This window comes from Saccoglossus kowalevskii, chromosome 11 (assembly GCF_978046115.1).
Source record: "Saccoglossus kowalevskii chromosome 11, keSacKowa6.1, whole genome shotgun sequence".
NCBI classification, from domain to species: Eukaryota; Metazoa; Hemichordata; class Enteropneusta; family Harrimaniidae; genus Saccoglossus; species Saccoglossus kowalevskii.
This window is the reverse complement of record NC_140651.1, coordinates 2,440,219-2,461,579: the sequence shown is the minus strand read 5'-3', so window position 1 is coordinate 2,461,579 and position 21,361 is coordinate 2,440,219. Positions and strand designations below refer to the sequence as shown.

The window sequence follows — 21,361 nt, the reverse complement described above, 5'->3', positions numbered from 1 at the left end:
AAACTTCTACCCATAGTTCGAGTCCACAGAGTCTTGCTTTGCACCTGACAACAGTCAAGCGGATGCCCTCTCGTGGAGACTGCCTTTCCAGAGCGTGGAGTGGCAGATACCCCAAGGATAGCCTCCAGACCCATTCCAAAGTTAGACCCATTCACCACACCCTGAAATGCCAAGCTTCTGACGTACGTGACACTCCTGACTGGGCCAAGGACGCTTTTTCGTTCCCTTGGACCCACATGGACATGTGCGCCTTTTCTTTCTTCACGCTATTCACCGGGTGCTGGAGGAACTTCAACAGGAGCGCACCTGAATTTTGATGCGGGTGGCACCAGGCCAAGCAAGTCCTGGCTTCCACTACTGTTGGAAATGTTAGTCGAAACACCAGTAGTGCTTCCGGACTTTATCTGAGCGACTTTATCTGTCTGGCGAACATGCTCGGTTCGAAGGGTCAAAAGAAGTTGCTTCTTTGCCCGGTTCGAGCATTGAGTTACTACGAGAACCATATTAGAGAGTCGAAATATGGCAGCAAGCACATGTTTATGTGTTATGGCCAGGGTAAGCAGAACAGTCTAGCCTCCCCAACTTCCATTTCCAGGTGGATCACTGCGACAGTGTGTGAGGTTTATGCCCATCAGGAATCCTCGACACAGGGTCTACAGAGACACCGAGTATGAGCACATGGGGTTCATGCGATCGCTAACTCATTTGCTCTTGCATCAGGTGCCCCTCTCGAGCATATACTGAGGGCGGGCTTCTGAAGAACGCAAATGTCTTTACCAGTTATTACCTAAGGGACACCCAAACCGTTGAGGAGGGTCCTTTTAGGGTGGGTCTTCTCGTAGTGGGTCAGACTTTGGTTTCTGACTTGGCCCGGACGACAGCAGGGATCCCTGCACATTAGCTATAGAGTCTGCTACAGATTTGTGTGGAGAAGTTTCTCCCGACAGTGCTCCATGTCTCGCTTTCGACCTATGCCCTCATGCAGAACTGTGTCTGCCTCTTTCTTTGGAATGCTAGTCACCCAAGAATCTGGGTTTGTGTCTAGTGTCCTCAGGCATGCCAACCCCATCACCCTATCAGCAGTTGCTTTGTTATGGGGACAACATGGCAAATTAAGACACCATTTGTCACTGGTCTTATCTAGGTGGTAGTTGTAAGTAGGGAATATTGTCCCAGGCTGGGACACCCTTTATTGTTTCTGTTTTTGCTTGGAAACCCACCACCTCTCGACGTCTAACTCTGCCTACAGTTTAAAATAGTCATTTGACTGACCAGAGTCTATGGTGCGTAATTGAACATAGTAAATTTAGGCAGAGGGTTTTCAATTGCTTATTCACATAGTTCATACCCACCAGGTCCCTTCCGACCACCCCACTTTTCCGTAGTGATTGGCTTAGTCCTTGTTTATGGATAAAAAAACCCCAGAAGTGTTCATATGGCAAGATGGCTAGATTTCTCTCTCTGTCATTGGCTGAATCGTAGATTAATGTCTACAGTTCAAAATAGTCATTTTGACTGACTGGAGTCTATAATGGTGGGTATGAACTATGTGAATAGGTAGGTTGAAATCTCTCCTAAGTTACAAATAATTGTTGGCTGTATTGTGTTGCGAATAAAGCTGTAACTATCAATCTTTTTCTCTTATTTTTAAATTAATAAAACATTTACTGTATCATCAGTGTCAATTAATGTAATTACCCCAGTAATGCCATTGCCTGAAACATAGCATATATGCTCTATACCAACGTTGTATGTTAAATCACTTGCAAGTAAAAAGGATGGCAACGAAGCTGCACCCAGGTTTCCATGGGTGCCATCCATTGAAACCCAGTTTTCAAGTGAATCTCAGGGATGACAACTTACCAGGTTGCCTGGGCTAAGCCTCTCTCTGACAACCTCTCACTGATGATTTGGTGTGTCATTTCCCATAATAGTGTGTGTCACATGCATCATCATTTTCGACAGTCCACATTACAAGACTCACTGATTTCAACAACAATGCTTTTTTTTCACATTGCATTTTTTGTGATATTAGCTTTGTTTACTGTTATGCATTTCCATCTAAAGCAATGTTTCGGTAACATTTGGTCATTTTTATGTGGTTATATTTAAAAATAAATGTTGAAAATCACAACTATTGCCACTTTGTGAAAGTTTGTTTTAGAAAGTAATAATTAAATTGTAAATGTCAATGAATAAAGAGAAAACACTGTTGTGGTATTGGATTGTGTTACTGACTGTGTCATGATGTCATGTTATTATTACATAGTAAATTATATGGTGATCAGGCTAGCTTTTTTGAAATGGAAAATAGCCCAAGAATAAAGCATAAAAAGATTGGAACTGTGTCTATGGTGAACAATGGGAGTGACATGCATGGATCACAGGTAAATAACATTAGCAGTCTGTACTTGTGTTTCCATAAGTTGGTATAATAATGTAACGCCATAAGTTATTTTGCAGTATTTTATGGGGTATTTTCATCATCCCGCTGCGTGTTGGTCGATACTCCCACTGTACTGTCTTCATACATACTTTGGGGTATCCTCATAATAATCTCATAGTATAGTGCACCTCGTAGGTAAAGGGCAGATGGCATATTCAAGATGAAAAAAATGCTAAAAATGCTAAAAAATGCTTTATTCTAACCATTCAGAAAAATTTACATTTCTAATTTGGTTACATGCAAAACAAAGTAAAAATACAAAATAAATTTTCAATAATAATGAAATATAAAATGAGATAACTGATATGTTAAATCCTATTACAAGTTTCCAGGTAGTATGATGGTGCAACTATAATATTGTGGTGTTTTGATTTGAGTATTATTTGAAATTGTTCAAATATAAATGTTATATAATTTTGTGAATTTACTGTTTATTTAGTTATTTGTGTTGAATAACATGTTTCTTTCGTTCTTGAATAATTTATTGAAGGCTACAAGGCTACTTACCACCGAAATTTGATAAAAACAATAACGCACCCATATCACATTTCTGTCAGTTGAATGGTATTATTTTCATAAACTCAGAATGTGCATTTCACAGATCTTCTTTGGTCTTTATTTGTAATTCATATTGACATCACCAAAGTGATATTTCAACTAGAAGTGCTTAACACTGAAGTGTGTTTGAATAATTAATCTACATATGTATGAACCCAAACTGTTGTTATCACTAATATGCAGATTAAAAAAGCTTTTGAATACAATCTTCATATGCAAAAACAAATATGTCCAGATTACAAAATCTACATAGAGACAAAAGACCAAGTGTGAATTTTCAGAAATAAATGTATGACCAGGACAATTGTTCACATGACCATGATTGGTATGAATATGTAAATTAGTCACTAAACATAATGAATTATCCACAATGTTTTGACCTAATGCTGTGAACACTGCAGTACACTGCAGTAGATTGCAAGAATCAACTATAAACTTCCTATTATTTCTTAATAAATGGATTTCTGGGTTTTTGAATTCTGATATTATCTCTTGCAAAATTATGTCTTATTAATTAATTTATGTCTTATATTGTGTTTCATAAACACAGTTTGGCTAAAAATGTTAGGATGCTAGTGTTCATGTCTTGTACATTGTATATGAATGCAAGCAAATCAGAGCAGGGGTGGGGTGGGTGTAGCATTGTGGCAAATAAATAATATGAACTATATATATTATGGAAATGTATATATATTACCGTTATAAGCATTAAGAGCTACATACATGGAATTGTCAAACAATAAATGTACTGGGGAACCCAATAATGCTCAATACTTCATTCATTGGCTGTAACTTACAATTGGTATTATATTCCATTTAAACATTGTAACATTAATTGGATATATTTCCATTTCAGTTTTTCATCACAACATCTGATAATTTAGACTACCTAGATGGCGTGCACACAGTGTTTGGTGAAGTCAGTGAAGGTATGAATATCCTGATGAAAATAAACGAAGCATTCACTGATAAAGAACACAGACCATTCCAAGATATAAGGTAAGGACACTAATCAGTTTTGTCAAAGAATCACCTATTTGCATTTTATTTATAGAAATGTATGCATGCTTTGTGATTATATTGTAATTTGTGTGACTTCTTCAATTCATACCACTTGCATGTCCTTGTCTTAAAAATTCTTGCTTCTAAATATAAATATACTGAATTATTTTTCAACTGATTTGAAAACTTTATTTATTTTGTTCATTACCAGAATAAACCATACTGTGATTTTAGATGACCCTTTTGATGACCCGGCAGACTTGGAGATACCAGACAGATCACCAGAACCAACCAAGGAGCAGCTTGATGTAAGTGTATAATCTAATAAGTCTATATGTATTACACTGGTCAGCACACTACATGTATTGCACTGGCCAGCACACTACATGTATTACACTGACCAGCACACTACATGTATTACACCGGCCAGCACCTTACATGTATTACACTGGCCAGCACATTACATGTATTACACTGGTCAGCACATTACATGTATTACACTGGCCAGCACACTACATGTATTACATTGGCCATCACACTACATGTATTACACTGGCCATCACACTACATGTATTACACTGGCCAGCACACTACATGTATCACACTGGCCAGCACACTACATGTATCACACTGGCCAGCACACTACATGTATTACACTGGCCAGCACACTACATGTATCACCCTGGCCATCACACTACATGTATTACACTGGCCAGCACACTACATGTATTACACTGGCCAGCAAACTACATGTATTACACTGGCCAGCACACCACATGTATTACACCAGCCATCACACTACATGTATTACACTGGCCAGCACACTACATGTATTACACTGGCCAGCACATTACATGTATTACATTGGCCAACACACTACATGTATTACACCGGCCAGCACACTACATGTATTACACTGGCCAGCACATTACATGCATTACACCGGCCAGCACACTACATGTATTACTCTGGCCAGCACACTACATGTATTACATTGGCCAGCATACTACTGTGTATTACACTGGCCAGCACACAACATGTATTACATTGGCCAGCACATTACATGTATTACACTGGCCAACACACTACATAAAGAATAATTACAGTAAATGTCATTTTGTATTTCTCTTCCAGATTATAGATATTTATTTTCTTAGTTTCAAAGTCTAAGTTTAACACACATTATTTTGAAAACTGTTTTTTGTGAAGTGAATATGTGTAAATTGCATGCTGACTTGCTAACTCTCCCAATACCTACTGTGTACTGTCCAATTTTGATATTTACTAAATTTTATCAAGTTACAATGGCTGTATGGTCCTTTCCTCTAATCAACACAGTTACCTCTGCCATCTCTGATGAATTTCTTGTTTTTTGTGTGTTTTACACCTTGTTTTGATGTGCATGGATGTCTCTCACCAGACTGGAAGAATTGGAGCTGATGAAGAAATTGACGATACAAAAGGGAAATCTATAGAGGAAGTTGAGGAGATGATTCAGTCAAGGGAATCAAAGGCTAAAGCCCAAATATTAGAAATGGTAAATGTTTAAACACAGAATGCATGTTGACATGGCATAGATGTAATTTCTTACTGAAATTAGGTTTTTTAACATATTTGTTTGAGAAATAGAATATAAAATAAAATCTGGACAATATGCCTGATTGCAACATTACTACACTGAATAATGCACTAGATTTTATGCAAGAGAACAAAATAAGAAAATCATAAAATTATGTTAATCAGTAAATCAGAAACTAACAACTTCTGTGCTTATAAATATAACTTGTATTTTGAAATTAAAATATATCAAACTGAAAACATAGTATGAAACATTTCTAACATTCCAGAAACAAATTTTCAGTGAAGTATATAAATAACAAAACCATAATTTTTATAATTATTTCTATGATGAAGCTACATTCTTGTATTAAACTAATCTTGTGTTAAACATAATTAATATTATGTCTTGATAGGTCGGTGATTTGCCAGATGCGGATGTAAAACCTCCAGAAAATGTTTTATTTGTCTGTAAATTGAATCCAGTGACTACATCAGAAGATTTGAATGTAATCTTTTCTAGATTTGGCTCAATTGAGAGGTATGTGTGTGTCTTACTGTACTGAATGTCATGTCAAACTCTACTGAATGTCATCTCTTACTCTACTGAATGTCATCTCTTACTCTACTGAATGTCATGTCTTACTCTACTGAATGTCATGTCTTACTCTACTGAATGTCATCTCTAACTCTACTGAATGTCATGTCTTACTCTACTGAATGTCATGTCTTACCCTACTGAATGTCATGTCTTACTCTACTGAATGTCATGTCTTACTCTACTGAATGTCATGTCTTACTCTACTGAATGTCATCTCTTACTCTACTGAATGTCATCTCTTACTCTACTGAATGTCATCTCTTACTCTACTGAATGTCCTGTCTTACTCTACTGAATGTCATGTCTTACTCTACTGAATGTCATCTCTAACTCTACTGAATGTCATGTCTTACTCTACTGAATGTCATGTCTCACTCTACTGAATGTCATGTCTTACTCTACTGAATGTCATCCTACTCTACTGAATGTCATGTCTTACTCTACTGAATGTCATGTCTAACTCTACTGAATGTCATCTCCTACTCTACTGAATGTCATGTCTCACTCTACTGAATGTCATGTCTTACTCTACTGAATGTCATGTTTTACTCTACTGAATGTCATGTCTTACTCTACTGAATGTCATCTCTAACTCTACTGAATGTCATGTCATACTCTACTGAATGCCATGTCTTACTCTACTGAATGTCATGTCTTACTCTACTGAATGTCATGTCTGACTCTACTGAATGTCATCTCTTACTCTACTGAATGTTACGTCTTACTCTACTGAATGTCATGTCTTACTCTACTGAATGTCATGTCTTACTCTACTGAATGTCATCTCTTACCCTACTGAATGTCATGTCTTACCCCACTGAATGTCATGTCTTACTCAACTGAATGTCATGTCTTACTCTACTGAATGTCATGTCTTACTCTACTGAATGTCATCTTACTCTACTGAATGTCATGTCTTACTCTACTGACTGTCATCTCTTACCCTACTGAATGTCATCTCTCACTCTACTGAATGTCATGTTTTACTCTACTGAATGTCATGTCTTACACTACTGAATGTCATGTCTTACTCTACTGAATGTCATGTCTTACTCTACTGAATGTCATCTCTTACCCTACTGAATGTCATCTTACTCTACTGAATGTCATGTCTTACTCTACTGACTGTCATCTCTTACCCTACTGAATGTCATGTCTCACTCTACTGAATGTCATGTCTTACTCTACTGAATGTCATGTCTTACTCTACTGAATGTCATGTCTTACTCTACTGAATGTCATGTCCTACTCTACTGAATGTCATCTTACTCTACTGAATGTCATGTCTTACTCTACTGACTGTCATCTCTTACCCTACTGAATGTCATCTCTCACTCTACTGAATGTCATGTCTTACTCTACTGAATGTCATGTCTTACTCTACTGAATGTCATCTCTTACTCTACTGAATGTCATGTCTTACTCTACTGAATGTCATCTCTTACTCTACTGAATGTCATCTCTTACTCTACTGAATGTCATGTCTTACTCTACTGAATGTCATCTCTTACCCTACTGAATGTCATCTCTTACCCTACTGAATGTCATCTCTTACTCTACTGAATGTCATGTCTTACTCTACTGAATGTCATCTCTTACTCTACTGAATGTCATGTCTTACTCTACTGAATGTCATGTCTTACTCTACTGAATGTCATCTCTTACCCTACTGAATGTCATCTCTTACTCTACTGAATGTCATGTCTTACTGTACTGAATGGCATGTCTTACTCTACTGAATGTCATGTCTTACTGTACTGAATGTCATCTCTTACTCTACTGAATGTCATGTCTTACTGTACTGAATGTCATCTCTAACTCTACTGAATGTCATCTCTAACTCTACTGAATGTCATGTCTTACTCTACTGACTGTCATCTCTCACCCTACTGAATGTCATCTCTTACTCTACTGAATGTCATGTCTTACTCTACTGAATGTCATGTCTTACTCTACTGAATGTCATCTCTTACTCTACTGAATGTCATGTCTCACTCTACTGAATGTCATCTCTTACCCTACTGAATGTCATTCTACTCTACTGAATGTCATCTCTTACCCTACTGAATGTCTTGTCTTACTCTACTGAATGTCATGTCTTACTCTACTGAATGTCATGTCTAACTCTACTGAATGTCATCTCTTACTCTACTGAATGTCATCTCTTACTCTACTGAATGTCATCTCTTACTCTACTGAATGTCATGTCTTACTCTACTGAATGTCATCTCTAACTCTACTGAATGTCATGTCTTACTCTACTGAATGTCATCTCTTACTCTACTGAATGTCATGTCTTACTCTACTGAATGTCATGTCTTACTCTACTGAATGCCATGTCTTACTCTACTGAATGTCATGTCTTACTCTACTGAATGCCATGTCTTACTCTACTGAATGCCATGTCTTACTCTACTGAATGTCATCTCTAACTCTACTGAATGTCATGTCTTACTCTACTGAATGTCATGTCATGTTACTCTACTGAATGTCATGTCTTATTCTACTGAATGTCATGTCCTACTCTATTCAGTAGAGTAAAACATGACATTCTGTAGAATGAGACATTGATTTGTATTGACAAATGAAAATATCCAAATAATTTTCATAACATCATTATAACTTTATTAACACTGACTTTTGTAGAATTCTTTGTACGTTTTATTTTAGCATTGTGTATCTATGTACTTATATGCTTACTTTGTAGTTGTGAAGTTATCAAAGACAAGAAGTCAGGGGACTCTTTGTGCTATGCATTTATTGAGTTTGAAAAGGTAAATCAATATTTTTATTATTATTATTCATACTTCTTGACCTAAGATCTGTGTGAGTGGTTGATATTTGCATTTGGTATGTCCTTGGTGGTGTTGAATTGGCAGCTTGTGTCTCTTACAGAGTCATGTGTTCATAGTGGTGTTGAATTTGCAGCTTGTGTCTCTTACAGAGTCATGTGTTCATAGTGGTGTTGAATTTGCAGCTTGTGTCTCTTACAGAGTTGTGTGTTCATAGTGGTGTTGAATTTGCAGCTTGTGTCTCTTACAGAGTCATGTGTTCATAGTGGTGTTGAATTGGCAGCTTGTGTCTCTTACAGTGTTGTGTGTTCATAGTGGTGTTGAATTTGCAGCTTGTGTCTCTTACAGTGTTGTGTGTTCATGGTGGTGTTGAATTGGCAGCTTGTGTCTCTTACAGTGTTGTGTGTTCATAGTGGTGTTGAATTTGCAGCTTGTGTCTCTTACAGTGTCATGTGTTCATAGTGGTGTTGAATTGGCAGCTTGTGTTTCTTACAGAGTTGTGTGTTCATGGTGATGTTGAATTGGCAGCTTGTGTCTCTTACAGAGTGGTGTGTTCGTGGTGGTGTTTAATGGGCAGCTTGTGTCTCTTACAGAGTTGTGTGTTCATAGTGGTGTTGAATTGGCAGCTTGTGTCTCTTACAGAGTTGTGTGTTCATAGTGGTGTTGAATTGGCAGCTTGTGTCTCTTACAGAGTCATGTGTTCATAGTGGTGTTGAATTGGCAGCTTGTGTCTCTTACAGTGTTGTGTGTTCATAGTGGTGTTGAATTGGCAGCTTGTGTCTCTTACAGAGTGGTGTGTTCATAGTGGTGTTGAATTGGCAGCTAGTGTTTCTTACAGAGTTGTGTGTTCATAGTGGTGTTGAATTGGCAGCTTGTGTCTCTTACAGTGTTGTGTGTTCATAGTGGTGTTGAATTGGCAGCTTGTGTCTCTCACAGAGTGGTGTGTTCATAGTGGTGTTGAATTGGCAGCTTGTGTCTCTTACAGAGTGGTGTGTTCATAGTGGTGTTGAATTGGCAGCTTGTGTCTCTTACAGAGTGGTGTGTTCATAGTGGTGTTGAATTGGCAGCTTGTGTCTCTTACAGAGTCATGTGTTCATAGTGGTGTTGAATCGGCAGCTTGTGTCTCCTACAGAGTCATGTGTTCATAGTGGTGTTGAATTGGCAGCTTGTGTCTCCTACAGTGTTGTGTGTTCATAGTGGTGTTGAATTGGCAGCTTGTGTCTCTTACAGAGTCATGTGTTCATAGTGGTGTTGAATTGGCAGCTTGTGTCTCCTACAGAGTCATGTGTTCATAGTGGTGTTGAATTGGCAGCTTGTGTCTCTTACAGTGTTGTGTGTTCATAGTGGTGTTGAATTGGCAGCTTGTGTCTCTTACAGAGTCATGTGTTCATAGTGGTGTTGAATTGGCAGCTTGTGTCTCTTACAGTGTTGTGTGTTCATAGTGGTGTTGAATTGGCAGCTTGTGTCTCTTACAGAGTGGTGTGTTCATAGTGGTGTTGAATTGGCAGCTAGTGTTTCTTACAGAGTGGTGTGTTCATAGTGGTGTTGAATTGGCAGCTTGTGTCTCTTACAGTGTTGTGTGTTCATAGTGGTGTTGAATTGGCAGCTTGTGTCTCTTACAGTGTTGTGTGTTCGTGGTGGTGTTGAATTGGCAGCTTGTGTCTCTTACAGAGTTGTGTGTTCATGGTGGTGTTGAATTGGCAGCTTGTGTCTCTTACAGAGTGGTGTGTTCATAGTGGTGTTGAATTGGCAGCTTGTGTCTCTTACAGAGTGGTGTGTTCATAGTGGTGTTGAATTGGCAGCTTGTGTCTCTTACAGAGTCATGTGTTCATAGTGGTGTTGAATCGGCAGCTTGTGTCTCCTACAGAGTCATGTGTTCATAGTGGTGTTGAATTGGCAGCTTGTGTCTCCTACAGTGTTGTGTGTTCATAGTGGTGTTGAATTGGCAGCTTGTGTCTCTTACAGAGTCATGTGTTCATAGTGGTGTTGAATTGGCAGCTTGTGTCTCCTACAGAGTCATGTGTTCATAGTGGTGTTGAATTGGCAGCTTGTGTCTCTTACAGTGTTGTGTGTTCATAGTGGTGTTGAATTGGCAGCTTGTGTCTCTTACAGAGTCATGTGTTCATAGTGGTGTTGAATTGGCAGCTTGTGTCTCTTACAGTGTTGTGTGTTCATAGTGGTGTTGAATTGGCAGCTTGTGTCTCTTACAGAGTGGTGTGTTCATAGTGGTGTTGAATTGGCAGCTAGTGTTTCTTACAGAGTGGTGTGTTCATAGTGGTGTTGAATTGGCAGCTTGTGTCTCTTACAGTGTTGTGTGTTCATAGTGGTGTTGAATTGGCAGCTTGTGTCTCTTACAGTGTTGTGTGTTCGTGGTGGTGTTGAATTGGCAGCTTGTGTCTCTTACAGAGTTGTGTGTTCATGGTGGTGTTGAATTGGCAGCTTGTGTCTCTTACAGAGTTGTGTGTTCATAGTGGTGTTGAATTGGCAGCTTGTGTCTCTTACAGAGTTGTGTGTTCATGGTGGTGTTGAATTGGCAGCTTGTTTCTCCTACAGAGTCATGTGTTCATAGTGGTGTTGAATTGGCAGCTTGTGTCTCTTACAGAGTGGTGTGTTCATAGTGGTGTTGAATTGGCAGCTTGTGTCTCTCACAGAGTGGTGTGTTCATAGTGGTGTTGAATTGGCAGCTTGTGTCTCTTACAGAGTGGTGTGTTCATAGTGGTGTTGAATTGGCAGCTTGTGTCTCTTACAGTGTTGTGTGTTCATAGTGGTGTTGAATTGGCAGCTTGTGTCTCTTACAGAGTCATGTGTTCATGGTGGTGTTGAATTGGCAGCTAGTGTCTTTTACAGAGTCATATGTCCTTGATTATGTTAATTATATTAACAATACTACAAACTGAAAGCAACTATTTCCGTGTTAGCACTTTAATAATAATCCTTCAGTATTTCCCAATAATTGGAATCAAACTTAATTACGTAGCCATCTTGTGACCACTTCTGATTTTTTAACAAAGAACTGCTAAAAACAAAGTTAAAATCTGATAATACTGCATTGGGCAAAACATATTGTAATATTGTGATTTCTGTGTTTATTTTCATACATGTAGTTGTCAAAATGAAATCAGTTTTCAGCTTTTTATTTCTCCAAGGCAAAAGTGGTTGTCTATGACGTCCATACAACTCCCAATTTTGACCTATGGCGTTTCTTCGCCCATTTAATCAGAATTTGAGAAATGCCCAGAAAATGTAAAATACAACATATGTAATTATTTTGGTTTTCATAATTCTAAGTTCCAGTTCAACTAATGCATGGGTATTGGGGATATATATATCATTTCGCATCAAGTGTTTGCAGGTTGAAACATCTGCTTTCAATGAAACTAACTTTTTAAAGTTGAATTTTACTTATTTAATAAAAAATCAATGATATGATTTTTTTGTATGCTCTTATAATCACGAGTAAAAATACAAAAAATTTGTAACATCTAGAAAAAAAGTAAGTTGCATATGAAACAGCATAAACAGATTGCACTACAGTGATCGTTGTGTTTATTTTTATTTGAAACTTGTTCTATAATTGTCATTACCAACAAAATTAAAACCAATGTGCATTACACTTAAATCAAGTATTTTTTGTTATAACATAGAATTATCAATAAAGTATTTTTGTTGGACTATAAACTTGTCAACTGTTTGTGACCAAATTATAACCAAATTATGGTGTTTCACTCTCATCTGTTACCTAAATTGATGCCGAATAATTATGGTAACACCAGCCAGTGTGCTTCTCAGATAGGTAGAACTTAATATCTGGTTAGTTTACTACAACTACTGTAGTAATGTGCAGTTTGAGTTTGATTTTGTTCAGGGTTTATATGTTAAATAAATTTTAATTATTTATCTAGTGTTTCCATTGTTGACACTTAATAATTTTTATCATGTGACTGATGAGATTTTGTCTGATAGGAAGAATGCTGTGAGGAGGCGTATTTCAAGATGGACAATGTATTAATTGATGATAGAAGAATACATGTAGACTTCAGTCAGTCTGTTGCTAAGTTACAGAAGAAGTATAATCTAGGTAAAGTAAACAACTCAATTACCATGGGGCTTATAGCAAACATTGTTGTGTGGAACGTAATGCATATAAGTTCATTCTATTCATGAATGCAATGAGTTTATTATATTATGTATTTCCTACTCATCAAATCTCAACTCTCATCCTTGAGATACACATTTATTTCCTACTCATCAAATCTCAACTCTCATCATTTAGATACACATTTATTTCCTACTCATCAAATCTCAACTCTCATCTTTGAGATACACATTTATTTCCTACTCATCAAATCTCAACTCTCATCCTTGAGATACACATTTATTTCCTACTCATCAAATCTCAACTCTCATCCTTGAGATACACATTTATTTCCTACTCATCAAATCTCAACTCTCATCCTTGATATACACATTTATTTCCTACTCATCAAATCTCAACTCTCATCCTTGAGATACACATTTATTTCTTACTCATCAAATTTCAACTCTCATCTTTGAGATACACATTTATTTCCTACTCATCAAATCTCAACTCTCATCCTTGAGATACACATTTATTTCCTACTCATCAAATTTCAACTCTCATCCTTGATATACACATTTATTTCCTACTCATCAAATCTCAACTCTCATCTTTGAGATACACATTTATTTCCTACTCATCAAATCTCAACTCTCATCATTTAGATACACATTTATTTCCTACTCATCAAATCTCAACTCTCATCCTTGAGATACACATTTATTTCCTACTCATCAAATCTCAACTCTCATCCTTGAGATACACATTTATTTCCTACTCATCAAATCTCAACTCTCATCCTTGAGATACACATTTATTTCCTACTCATCAAATCTCAACTCTCATCTTTGAGATACACATTTATTTCCTACTCATCAAATCTCAACTCTCATCCTTGAGGTACACATTTATTTCCTACTCATCAAATCTCAACTCTCATCTTTGAGGTACACATTTATTTCCTACTCATCAAATCTCAACTCTCATCATTTAGATACACATTTATTTCCTACTCATCAAATCTCAACTCTCATCCTTGAGATACACATTTATTTCCTACTCATCAAATCTCAACTCTCATCATTTAGATACACATTTATTTCCTACTCATCAAATCTTAACTCTCATCCTTGAGATACACATTTATTTCCTACTCATCAAATCTCAACTCTCATCTTTGAGATACACATTTATTTCCTACTCATCAAATCTCAACTCTCATCCTTGATATACACATTTATTTCCTACTCATCAAATCTCAACTCTCATCATTTAGATACACATTTATTTCCTACTCATCAAATCTCAACTCTCATCTTTGAGATACACATTTATTTCCTACTCATCAAATCTCAACTCTCATCCTTGAGATACACATTTATTTCCTACTCATCAAATCTCAACTCTCATCCTTGAGATACACATTTATTTCCTACTCATCAAATCTCAACTCTCATCCTTGAGATACACATTTATTTCCTACTCATCAAATCTCAACTCTCATCCTTGAGATACACATTTATTTCCTACTCATCAAATCTTAACTCTCATCCTTGAGATACACATTTATTTCCTACTCATCAAATCTCAACTCTCATCCTTGAGATACACATTTATTTCCTACTCATCAAATCTCAACTCTCATCATTTAGATACACATTTATTTCTTACTCATCAAATCTCAACTCTCATCCTTGAGATACACATTTATTTCTTACTCATCAAATTTCAACTCTCATCTTTGAGATACACATTTATTTCCTACTCATCAAATCTCAACTCTCATCCTTGAGATACACATTTATTTCCTACTCATCAAATTTCAACTCTCATCCTTGATATACACATTTATTTCCTACTCATCAAATCTCAACTCTCATCTTTGAGATACACATTTATTTCCTACTCATCAAATCTCAACTCTCATCATTTAGATACACATTTATTTCCTACTCATCAAATCTCAACTCTCATCCTTGAGATACACATTTATTTCCTACTCATCAAATCTCAACTCTCATCCTTGAGATACACATTTATTTCCTACTCATCAAATCTCAACTCTCATCCTTGAGATACACATTTATTTCCTACTCATCAAATCTCAACTCTCATCTTTGAGATACACATTTATTTCCTACTCATCAAATCTCAACTCTCATCCTTGAGGTACACATTTATTTCCTACTCATCAAATCTCAACTCTCATCTTTGAGATACACATTTATTTCCTACTCATCAAATCTCAACTCTCATCCTTGATATACACATTTATTTCCTACTCATCAAATCTCAACTCTCATCATTTAGATACACATTTATTTCCTACTCATCAAATCTCAACTCTCATCTTTGAGATACACATTTATTTCCTACTCATCAAATCTCAACTCTCATCCTTGAGATACACATTTATTTCCTACTCATCAAATCTCAACTCTCATCCTTGAGATACACATTTATTTCCTACTCATCAAATCTCAACTCTCATCCTTGAGATACACATTTATTTCCTACTCATCAAATCTCAACTCTCATCCTTGAGATACACATTTATTTCCTACTCATCAAATCTTAACTCTCATCTTTGAGATACACATTTATTTCCTACTCATCAAATCTCAACTCTCATCTTTGAGATACACATTTATTTCCTACTCATCAAATCTCAACTCTCATCCTTGAGATACACATTTATTTCCTACTCATCAAATCTCAACTCTCATCCTTGAGATACACATTTATTTCCTACTCATCAAATCTTAACTCTCATCTTTGAGATACACATTTATTTCCTACTCATCAAATCTCAACTCTCATCTTTGAGATACACATTTATTTCCTACTCATCAAATCTCAACTCTCATCGTTGATATACACATTTATTTCCTACTCATCAAATCTCAACTCTCATTCTTGATATACACATTTATTTCCTACTCATCAAATCTCAACTCTCATCTTTGAGATACACATTTATTTCCTACTCATCAAATCTCAACTCTCATCCTTGAGATACACATTTATTTCCTACTCATCAAATCTCAACTCTCATCATTTAGATACACATTTATTTCCTACTCATCAAATCTCAACTCTCATCCTTGAGATACACATTTATTTCCTACTCATCAAATCTCAACTCTCATCATTTAGATACACATTTATTTCCTACTCATCAAATCTCAACTCTCATCCTTGAGATACACATTTATTTCCTACTCATCAAATCTCAACTCTCATCCTTGAGATACACATTTATTTCCTACTCATCAAATCTCAACTCTCATCCTTGAGATACACATTTATTTCCTACTCATCAAATCTCAACTCTCATCTTTGAGGTACACATTTATTTCCTACTCATCAAATCTTAACTCTCATCCTTGAGATACACATTTATTTCCTACTCATCAAATCTCAACTCTCATCCTTGAGATACACATTTATTTCTTACTCATCAAATCTCAACTCTCATCCTTGAGATACACATTTATTTCCTACTCATCAAATCTCAACTCTCATCTTTGAGATACTCATTTATTTCCTACTCATCAAATCTCAACTCTCATCCTTGAGATACACATTTATTTCTTACTCATCAAATCTCAACTCTCATCCTTGAGATACACATTTATTTCTTACTCATCAAATCTCAACTCTCATCCTTGATATACACATTTATTTCTTACTCATCAAATCTTAACTCTCATCCTTGAGATACACATTTATTTCCTACTCATCAAATCTCAACTCTCATCATTTAGATACACATTTATTTCCTACTCATCAAATCTTAACTCTCATCCTTGAGATACACATTTATTTCCTACTCATCAAATCTCAACTCTCATCTTTGAGATACACATTTATTTCCTACTCATCAAATCTCAACTCTCATCCTTGATATACACATTTATTTCCTACTCATCAAATCTCAACTCTCATCATTTAGATACACATTTATTTCCTACTCATCAAATCTCAACTCTCATCTTTGAGATACACATTTATTTCCTACTCATCAAATCTCAACTCTCATCCTTGAGATACACATTTATTTCCTACTCATCAAATCTCAACTCTCATCCTTGAGATACACATTTATTTCCTACTCATCAAATCTCAACTCTCATCCTTGAGATACACATTTATTTCCTACTCATCAAATCTCAACTCTCATCCTTGAGATACACATTTATTTCCTACTCATCAAATCTTAACTCTCATCCTTGAGATACACATTTATTTCCTACTCATCAAATCTCAACTCTCATCCTTGAGATACACATTTATTTCCTACTCATCAAATCTCAACTCTCATCATTTAGATACACATTTATTTCTTACTCATCAAATCTCAACTCTCATCCTTGAGATACACATTTATTTCTTACTCATCAAATTTCAACTCTCATCTTTGAGATACACATTTATTTCCTACTCATCAAATCTCAACTCTCATCCTTGAGATACACATTTATTTCCTACTCATCAAATTTCAACTCTCATCCTTGATATACACATTTATTTCCTACTCATCAAATCTCAACTCTCATCTTTGAGATACACATTTATTTCCTACTCATCAAATCTCAACTCTCATCATTTAGATACACATTTATTTCCTACTCATCAAATCTCAACTCTCATCCTTGAGATACACATTTATTTCCTACTCATCAAATCTCAACTCTCATCCTTGAGATACACATTTATTTCCTACTCATCAAATCTCAACTCTCATCCTTGAGATACACATTTATTTCCTACTCATCAAATCTCAACTCTCATCTTTGAGATACACATTTATTTCCTACTCATCAAATCTCAACTCTCATCCTTGAGGTACACATTTATTTCCTACTCATCAAATCTCAACTCTCATCTTTGAGATACACATTTATTTCCTACTCATCAAATCTCAACTCTCATCCTTGATATACACATTTATTTCCTACTCATCAAATCTCAACTCTCATCATTTAGATACACATTTATTTCCTACTCATCAAATCTCAACTCTCATCTTTGAGATACACATTTATTTCCTACTCATCAAATCTCAACTCTCATCCTTGAGATACACATTTATTTCCTACTCATCAAATCTCAACTCTCATCCTTGAGATACACATTTATTTCCTACTCATCAAATCTCAACTCTCATCCTTGAGATACACATTTATTTCCTACTCATCAAATCTCAACTCTCATCCTTGAGATACACATTTATTTCCTACTCATCAAATCTTAACTCTCATCTTTGAGATACACATTTATTTCCTACTCATCAAATCTCAACTCTCATCTTTGAGATACACATTTATTTCCTACTCATCAAATCTCAACTCTCATCCTTGAGATACACATTTATTTCCTACTCATCAAATCTCAACTCTCATCCTTGAGATACACATTTATTTCCTACTCATCAAATCTTAACTCTCATCTTTGAGATACACATTTATTTCCTACTCATCAAATCTCAACTCTCATCTTTGAGATACACATTTATTTCCTACTCATCAAATCTCAACTCTCATCGTTGATATACACATTTATTTCCTACTCATCAAATCTCAACTCTCATTCTTGATATACACATTTATTTCCTACTCATCAAATCTCAACTCTCATCTTTGAGATACACATTTATTTCCTACTCATCAAATCTCAACTCTCATCCTTGAGATACACATTTATTTCCTACTCATCAAATCTCAACTCTCATCATTTAGATACACATTTATTTCCTACTCATCAAATCTCAACTCTCATCCTTGAGATACACATTTATTTCCTACTCATCAAATCTCAACTCTCATCATTTAGATACACATTTATTTCCTACTCATCAAATCTCAACTCTCATCCTTGAGATACACATTTATTTCCTACTCATCAAATCTCAACTCTCATCCTTGAGATACACATTTATTTCCTACTCATCAAATCTCAACTCTCATCCTTGAGATACACATTTATTTCCTACTCATCAAATCTCAACTCTCATCTTTGAGGTACACATTTATTTCCTACTCATCAAATCTTAACTCTCATCCTTGAGATACACATTTATTTCCTACTCATCAAATCTCAACTCTCATCCTTGAGATACACATTTATTTCTTACTCATCAAATCTCAACTCTCATCCTTGAGATACACATTTATTTCCTACTCATCAAATCTCAACTCTCATCTTTGAGATACTCATTTATTTCCTACTCATCAAATCTCAACTCTCATCCTTGAGATACACATTTATTTCTTACTCATCAAATCTCAACTCTCATCCTTGAGATACACATTTATTTCTTACTCATCAAATCTCAACTCTCATCCTTGATATACACATTTATTTCTTACTCATCAAATCTTAACTCTCATCCTTGAGATACACATTTATTTCTTACTCATCAAATCTCAACTCTCATCTTTGAGATACACATTTATTTCTTACTCATCAAATCTCAACTTTCATCCTTGATATACACATTTATTTCTTACTCATCAAATCTCAACTCTCATCATTTAGATACACATTTATTTCCTACTCATCAAATCTCAACTCTCATCCTTGATATACACATTTATTTCCTACTCATCAAATCTCAACTCTCATCCTTGAGATACACTTTTAATTTCTACTCATCAAATCCTAAATCCCAACCTTCAGAACTCACTGTTGTTGTTTTCAGAAGTTATGTGCAGATTAATTGTTACATCAAAATAGGTGCTTTGTACTCATAGCTCAAAACATGCATTTATTTATCCCAGCTTTTTGCGTCAGATTTGAACTTGTAAGTTCAGCCTGAGTGATTAGTCTTGTTAATTTGATGAATCATGTGAGTTCAAAAGTTTGTACTCTATAACGTGTCTGTGGGTGTATCATCATTCTCAATTGTGGAGCAAAATTCATTCATATTTTTTCATTTTTCAACAGAAACATTTACGTATTATTTTGTCATATTTTTGGCATGGAAAACATTTCATATTTCTCTGAAGTTATGCATGTATCACCATTCTATTTGTATCTATTTGTAACAGCTCCTGCTGTTCGGTTGAGGGTGAATATTGACACGACACAGTTGATTGGATAAAACACAACTTTCAACGCATTGATCACTTTAATCACATCTAGTAGATATACAAGGTCAAGTTACGATAGAATATTGGCAGTGACAATGACAATGGTTTCAACTGTAAAATGAATAAAAAAGAAAATAAATAAAGAAATTACAAAGGTATAAATAATGTACAAGTATAATGTAAAAACATAATTTTAGACAATAAAATATGATTCACACCTTGGTAATATTCGCGGCTTACAGACCAATAATAGCGAACAATAAAAATACAGAAGTAGGTGTTGCGATACAAGTCAATTACATCACACATGGAGATAGCGGTCACGTGATAAGCATCGAGTGAAACAAAATTGCACATAATCGAAATAAGGTTGCGAATCTTGAGATATAACAATAAATCGTTGAATCAGATTAACTAGACACGCATAAATCACTAATTAAGGCATTGGTTGCACGATCATCGATCAAAAACAAATACATAAAGTTTCACGGAATTTTCCACATCATGTCGACCTACGACGCCTCGTGTAAAATTGCATTTAGAAACCTCGCTGAATTCACTCATCAAAAAATTAGTAATTCTGAACGATGTCATTATTACAGTAACAGGAAATAAGATCACACTTACGTTTGTGTCTTGACCATGGAATAGCGTGAATTGAATGACGAATTGAGCGTTAGTGACGAGTCAAAATCAAATGCCGCGGTAGCGTGAAAACTTGTGATCTTCAAAAGGTAAAAGGTCAACTTTGAACAAAACGAAAGGGCCACTAGAGGGCGCCACATATCTAACTGTGTTGCAAACCGGCAGCAACACTCCGGCCCCTTAAAGGCGAACAATTGAGCCTTTATAACATTACTATCTAAATTACAAAGCAATGTAAACAATAAATACAAGTATGACTGTCATTAGGGGTAGACTACCCTTCAAGTCGACACTGGGGATTATTCTGCCCCTCTGTAAACAAGAACACAATAACAATCGACATACTGTCAGACACAGATATTGCTACTGTTCAATGGCTAGTCTTTTCCAGAAATTTCAAGGCACACAATCTTCGTAATTGGTCTTACTAGCATCCCAGTTGATGTTCTTAACTTCACTGAGCGAACCATATTATCTGAGGTGGTTCTAAATACTTCCACAACCTGAGCAAGAGGCCATGAACATCTTGGAGCTGATGGATCATGAACCAAAACAACATCGCCCATCTTGACATTATCTCTTGCTTTG

General features: G+C 35.8%; 1 protein-coding gene across 1 annotated transcript in view; it reads left to right on the top strand.

Annotated features, from left to right (window-relative positions):
* Positions 1-21,361, top strand: part of LOC100368924 (peptidyl-prolyl cis-trans isomerase-like 4) — a 51,116-nt gene that overhangs the window by 4,738 nt on the left and 25,017 nt on the right. Inside the window, exons 4-10 of the mRNA XM_085505373.1 lie at positions 2,270-2,387; positions 3,861-4,003; positions 4,218-4,314; positions 5,427-5,543; positions 5,980-6,104; positions 8,872-8,938; positions 12,920-13,034. Of these exons, the coding sequence (XP_085361499.1) occupies positions 2,270-2,387; positions 3,861-4,003; positions 4,218-4,314; positions 5,427-5,543; positions 5,980-6,104; positions 8,872-8,938; positions 12,920-13,034 (782 nt within the window). The remainder of the gene's footprint in view (positions 1-2,269; positions 2,388-3,860; positions 4,004-4,217; positions 4,315-5,426; positions 5,544-5,979; positions 6,105-8,871; positions 8,939-12,919; positions 13,035-21,361) is intronic.